This window comes from Protopterus annectens, chromosome 2.part0, assembly GCF_019279795.1.
Source record: "Protopterus annectens isolate FY-2018-M chromosome 2.part0, PAN1.0, whole genome shotgun sequence".
In the NCBI taxonomy this organism is placed as follows: Eukaryota; Metazoa; Chordata; order Ceratodontiformes; family Protopteridae; genus Protopterus; species Protopterus annectens.
Window position 1 is genome coordinate 1,312,597,990 of NC_056728.1, and position 7,065 is coordinate 1,312,605,054.

At 41.9% G+C, this 7,065-nt stretch overlaps 1 protein-coding gene across 1 annotated transcript in view; it reads left to right on the top strand.

Annotated features, from left to right (window-relative positions):
- Positions 1 to 7,065, top strand: part of PPM1G (protein phosphatase, Mg2+/Mn2+ dependent 1G) — an 823,201-nt gene that overhangs the window by 37,948 nt on the left and 778,188 nt on the right. Inside the window, exon 3 of the mRNA XM_044060399.1 lies at positions 4,809 to 4,894. Coding sequence (XP_043916334.1) covers positions 4,809 to 4,894 — 86 coding nt within the window. The remainder of the gene's footprint in view (positions 1 to 4,808; positions 4,895 to 7,065) is intronic.

Below are 7,065 nucleotides of genomic sequence, written 5' to 3' on the forward strand. Positions count from 1 at the left end.
CCTTGGAAGAACTCTTTTGGAGAGGCTCTCCTTAAAATGAAAGATCATTTCAAAATGGGATAGCACTCTGGTATCTGAAGTACAAAAGAGATACTATGATCTTCTATAGGTGGAATCCCCTAGTCCCTCAGCTGTTCCTCATGTGTTACCTGCATTTCTGGATGCCTCTGGCTCCCCGACCCCATATTCCCAGCGTCCTGCCCCTTAGAAGCCTGACTGCAAGTTCCTGTTCAGATGGCCTTCAGCTGACCCATCAGTTATTCAGTGGCTTCAGACAAACCTTCCAAGTTACTGCCTTCAGCTCCTCTTACTTCTGATAAGGACAGCAACATCCTGGAAAGACTGGGCAAAAATGCGTACACTTGTGCCACCTTGGCATTTAGAGCCATTAATCGCACACATGACCAAATTTACCTGTTTCAGCTCTCTGAGGTAATTTCTTATTTGCCTGATTCAGAGAATAAGACTTTGGTTGCTTCCTTGATTGGAGCCTCTGCACTAGCCTGCCACTCCATCAGATGCATATGTGATGCAGAGGCATTTGCCAGGCTAGTTGCCTCTGGCTCTGTTTTAAGGAGTTTCTCCTAGTTAACACTCCAGCCATTACCTGATATTAAAGCTAAACTTATGGACACACCTCTGGACTACTCTGTATTGTTTGACCCTGCAGCAGCTAACTTACTCAAGTCTCACCAAGAAAAGGGTAAGGAATTGCAGAAATTTAAACACCTCTTTGTTTCACCAGTGCCCAAGTTTCAAAGGAATTATTCAGGTAAACTGTGTTTTGTGTGTAGACACTCACCCTACTTCCCCTAAAACATGAAAGGGTGGTAGGAGGCTTTCCCTGCAACTCCATCTCAAACAGCCCTTTCCTGGCAGGCCTGGTTCCCTCTAACTACCCAAACCACCTCACCTCTTTCCCAGTGCCTTTCTGTCTCTGCCAACCTGGGGAAGCTTAATTCAAGATTCCTGGATTCTCTCCATCGTTCAAAAAGGGTGCTTTCTGGTATGGGATTCAGTTTCTTCCTTCAGAGGAATCTCTCAACCGCAAAGGAACTTCCTCTTTCTCCAGAGGTACTGCTAGACCTGCTGAGACAAGGGACCATTCAGGAAGTTCGGCAAAACCAAAAAGGAAGAGGCTTCTACTCCAGAATGTTTCTAGTGTAGTGTCCAGAAAAAGGTGGTCCTTTGGGATCATTCTGCATCTTAACTCAACACCTTCCTGAAGGTACCCACCTTCTGTATGTTAACTCTTCAGACCTTATTTAACCTTATTCTGCCACAAGCCTACATGTTTACCTGGATATTCAAGATTCATACCCGCACATTCTTATCCACCCCAGCTGCAGGCAATTTTCACGTTTCTCTGTGACATCCTAGCATTTTCAGTTTGTCTTGCTTGTTGGTGCCTCTACTGCACCAGGAGTTTTCACAAAGTGTCTAGACCCTGTGATTGTCTGCTGCAGGCTTCAAGGCATCCACGTGTTTCCTTACCTGGATGGTCTTTTTTGGCAACCTCTCCAGAGATCTTGGAGCAAAATATCCTTTTGCCATTCCTCTTCTGCGTCTGGGATTTTACCATAAAAAAACAAATCTGTTCCCAGCCCCCCTCCCCGGATCATGTCTTCCTAGTGTGCAGGATTCATACAGACTTCATGAGGTCTCTTTTCTCTTCCTGTCAAGGCTCAGGACTTGCATCTGCACCACATTTCAGCCAGAGAATTCCTCAGGGTTTTGGGCTTGGTGGCATTCACCATCCCAATGTTGCCACTGGCCAAATTTCACGTGAGAACTTCTGTGATTACTAAAGTCATTTTGGATGCAGAATTTGCATCCTCTGGTGTTTCCATTTCTTCTCATTCCGTGTCTGAAGAAAGAACATTCGTGGTGGATCCAAAAAGTGTCACTCAAACCAAGACTCCATTTGCACAGTCTGCTACCAGTTCAAGAGCTGTTCACAGATGCTTTAGATGTAGGCTGGGGACAGCTTTCAGAAACTTGAAAGCATAAGAGGTATGGTCCCCATCTCAACAAAGAGAACACGGCAGTGTAAGGGAGATGTGGGTGCTGCTGCTAGCTATTCAGATCTTTCATTTTTCTGTTCCTTTCAACACCCCTAAAGCTGTTCACAGATAATGAAGGTCTTGTGGTATGGGAACAAGTGTGAAGGGGACCAAATCCTACCTTCTTTGCAGGCAGACACTCTAGGCTTGGGAGCTGGAAAGCCAGTATTGGATGACTCTTCAGAGCTTGTACATTTTATTCGGCAAAAGTTGTGTGGCAGACTCCTTGAGCAGATACTTCAAAGGGATGCATTTCTGGACACCACTGGGGTGTACCATCAAGTAGATCCCTCTGCCTTCCCATGAAACAGACATGTATTCCAGAATTTTGTGCCAGTGTTCTGCATCCTCTGGTTTGGAAGGTGGATGGCCTCTCGTTCTCTTAGAAGGGGATGTTTCTGTATGCATTCCCTCCCCTTCCATTCAGTCTGAAAGTCCTGTTCAAAATTCAACAGGACAACCCAAAAATCTTGCCGGTGACTCTTCCTTTTGGCCAAGACAGCATTGGTTCCCTTTTCTCCTGCATTTAGCCAAGGGCAATCACTACAATTTACTTCACAGGGTGGAACTTCTTACACAAGACTAAGGAACTCTCCTCCAATCCCCACTTACCGACCTTTCAGTTGAGACTGGGTGATGGTGTTTTAATTCATTTTAGACGCCTGTTCTCGGAGGATGTGCTAAGGGTCCTGCAGGGGGCCGGGAAACCTATTGCCAGAAAATCTTATCTAAGTGGAAGAGATTTTCAGATTGGTGTCTTTCACGAAACCAGGATCTGTTATCAGTGGAAGTCTCTTGGTTCTATCTTACCTGTGTGGATTTGTCACTGCTGGCTTGGCTTACTCTTCTGTGAAGACCCACATATCTGCTACCTCTGCCCGTCTGCATTTATCCTTGCCTCTAGCTAGCAGATTTGAGGCTAAACAATTTATTAAAGGCATCCTTCGCATTAGACCTCTCGGGGAAACCTATTCTCCCTGGGATCTTAAAGTTGTACTAGAAAAGCTGACTTCCCCCTTTTGAGCCAGCTTCATCAGCTTCCCTGTGACATTGCTCATGAAAAACTTGTATTACTGGCTTTAACTTCAGCCAGATGTCTGAACTGCAGGATCTTATGGCCTCTCCTTCCTTTCTCTTTTCGTAAAGACTGGGTGTTCTTGCAGACTAACCCTTTTGTTCCCTAAGTAGTCGATGACCTGTCACTTCACTAGTCCATTAATTTACTATCTTCTTTCTGTCTCCTCAGAATTCGAATAAGAAGGTGCTGCACATGCTTGCTGTGCATGGAGAAGTTAAATCTATCAGGAAGTCTGACCAGCTTTTTCTTTCCTGTGATCTCAGGGCTCCTCTGGGATCGCCTGTTTCCAAGCAGACTTTCTACTTTGATTTCTAAAGCGGTTTCCTTTTTGTTATGTGACTCATGGTAAGAGCTTTCCCTCTTCTGTGAAGGGGACTCCAATAGGGCTGTAGCTTCATCTGGTGCTTTCTTCAAAGGACTAGATAATATTCTGCATGGGTTTCTGTGCATACCTTCACCAAACATTTGCCAGAGTCGTACTCCATGACTTTCTGGAGGACTATACTGCTTCACCCTCCACCCCTTTCCTCATGAGCTTTTGTATTCTCTCTTGTGTAAGGAATACTGCAACAGATGGATAGAAGGACATAGAATAGTTGTGTAAAATGTTAACATAATGCAAGATGTCCTCTTTTTTTTTTTTTTTCTTCATTGTTGCAGTATTCCAGTCCACCCCCCCCCCCCCACACACAGCTTTTGTTTTTTTTTCACCTTGAATGTTCATACCCTACTTTACTTTGGATGTCATTACTCCGGAGTCATTTATTTCTGAGGACAGTGTGTACGTGCATCACTTTTATGGCTGATGCATGATGGCAGCCTACTTGTGATGTACCACGCACCTTTTAGTATCAAACTTTTGTTTACTGGCTGAAGTCAGGTGATATTCCTCATAGAAACAGCACTGCAACAGTGAAAAGAGCCTCTAATCATTATGGTAATATTTTACACAACTGTTCTGTAGAGAGACTCCCTTTTTCAGAAAGTGGCTCCTAATGCACGAGTGCCTGCAACTGTGAAATTCTAGCAGAGGTCAGAGGGGCTAGCAATGCAGTTTCCTAGTAGGAAGTGAGGCATAAACAGCTGGCTCAAAAAATGGAGGTAAGGTGTGCTTTTCTTAAACAATTTTTGATCCACTGTGATTACCTTATCAGATGCTCTCAAATGCAACGCATTTTTAAGGAACTGCTGAACAGTTTAGTATGAATAGAGTAGTAGGTCCATTGGGAGACCTACTAAAATGTTTGAAGCATGCTTTTAATGAGGTATGTGACAAGTCTATTTTGTGAAGGTCTGAGTAAGTGAGAGCCAGTGGCATCTTGATAGAATTTGAGTAATGGTTTCTTATGAGACTGCAGGCAAAACCTTTTCCACTTGATTACAATTTATTTCTTTGATTTGTTTTTTTCTGGCCTTCCTCAAGAAATGCAGAAAGTTGAAATGAATGACAGACTAGTCATCTATGTTTTCAGCCATTTTTCTGAGTTGAGAACATCAACCATAATTGGAAGGTCAAGTGTACTTGATACAGGGATTCTTCAGCTTTCTAGACCTTTTTTAAACATATTTCCTTTGTAGAGGCTCAATAAGAGGTGATTTTGTATTTGTTGTATGATCTGTCCGTATGAAGATTTCTTGAGTTTTTAACGCTGTTGTTTTTCACAAAGGTGAAGAAGTAGCCTTATATTGTGCGAAGTACCTACCCAGTATTATAAAAGAACAGAAAGCCTATAAAGATGGAAGATTACAAAAGGTAAGTGTTTTTGTTGACTTTTAAACCAAACAGTTCATTTTCTAATGTAGACAGTATCTAAATGATGCTGTTTTTAATTCTTGTATCATCTCCCCTGTGTAGCTTTTTGACCAGACTGCCTTTAGTACATTTTCATTTCTTTATTTCCACTTTTTTACTTTCTTACCTTTCATTTATTTATTTTATTTTATTTATTTTACATTTGTTAACCGGGGGTGTCTGAGCCGAAAAGGCCCTTTTTCAGCAGAGGCCCGGGGAGAAAAGCTCCACAAAGAAAAATTACAGACACATTTAGTTATTTAGACATAATCGGTATACACACAAATTACAAGAGACATGTTTTTACAGTGGCATGCGGCACAAACAGTTGCAGTGGAGAGAACAATCAAAAAATATATTAATTTTAAAAATAAAGGTAAGTAATAGATTTGTGGTGTACAGCTGAACTTTGGAATGTAGGTAGAATACATACATAGTACACAGGTACAGTACATACATCGTAGATTAGCCAGTGTTTGTGAGTAAGATTGAAAAACTATTATAAATTGCTCTAGATTTAGTATGTATATGTTATCCGCTTTCACTAGCCTGGGGAGCAATCATGGCACTGCCAACTTTGCTTGAGATGTTGCCTGATGAGGTCTTTAAAGGAGGCTTTGGATGATGCGTTTTGAATGCTAGTAGGGACAGAGTTCCATTTTTTAGCCACCGAACTACTATATAGTGCATCTCCAAAGCTATTGTAGCTGTTGGTGACTTCTAGTAGTAGTTTGCTTGATGATCTAAGAGGCCTTTTGGCTGAGTGATGATGTACTAGGATTTTGAGGGCAGGACACTTATTGGGGAGGTAACAGATAGATAGAATGACAGAGGCAGAGCTGATTGTAGGTTAGGAGGTTGGGCAGTTCAAGCCAGTTCAAGTCATCGAACCACTTTTTTCCTGTTCATACATTTTGTTAATGGAAGTAATTTCTGTGTACTTAAAACACAGGTTAGGCAGCACACTTTCTGTAGTTTTCACGGTTGGTCACCACATTAAATCCTTGAGGTATTTGGCTGAGCCAGTAAAATACTGTATGATCACATTAAATGCTAAACTGAAATTCTAGCAAAAAGTCTGCAACATTATCCATCCATCATCCACTGCACCATTTTCACCTTTGTTTTTTGCCCATGGGGTCAGGGTGTCACATCAGTGGTGTCGGTCATTTAGACAAATGTCCATCACCAGGTGGCTAACCCTGTTGCTGTTATGCCACACATGCGTATATACTCAGGCCTATGGGCAATTTGGAGTTTTCAGTCTACTACTTCATGTCTTTGGAATGCGGGAGGAAACTGGAGCACCCAGAAAGAACCAGCACAGAATTCATGCAAACTCTGCAGAAGGCAGCCGTGGCTTACAATCAAACCAGGGAACCTTTTGCTGTGAGGCAACAGAAGTACCCATTGTGCCACTATCCTGCCCTTTTGAGTATTTTATGTACAGAGTAGCAGAAAATTGAAAAAAAGTCAGTATGGGACTGGAGTAGCAACTTTACTAATAGGGCTAACTAGGTAGGGGCACAGAAAATGACATTACATAGACTGATTGCTTTCATCTTTGACAATAAGTGTTGCTTTTTTGTGTGTGTAGTTGCAGAAAATTAAGATAATTATGAAACTGGTACATGAAAGCTATTTTACCATTTATTTGAAATGCTGTCTGCCCAACATGATTGTTTGCAAACCTGCTAGACCTGCTGGCAACGTTAATACCTAAACAAGAATGTAGGAGGCTGCAGACTGCAAACTAATATTTAGCAAAATCCTATCCTCCTGCTGAAATATGCCATAAAAATCTTTTGTCAGTATAGTAATTGGCACTTAATTATGGCAATTCTTTGAAAATTGAGCACGGGCAGTGCTTTGCAGATGCATTTTATGAAACTGAGTCTAATCCCTGTCATTTGAAATGTAAGGGGGAAAAACATTAGTCTGCTTTGTAAGGGGTTGGCACATGGTGAGGACTTGAACAGAGGCAGGGAAAAAAACTTCATTATGCTGTGCTAGTTCCCAGGAGGTCTGTTTTTGATTATAAAACATGGAAATAAAACAAAACATTTTCATTGACTCTCTTTCACAGTACACAAGACATTTATTTACTGATTGACATTTGCTTAGTGGGAAAC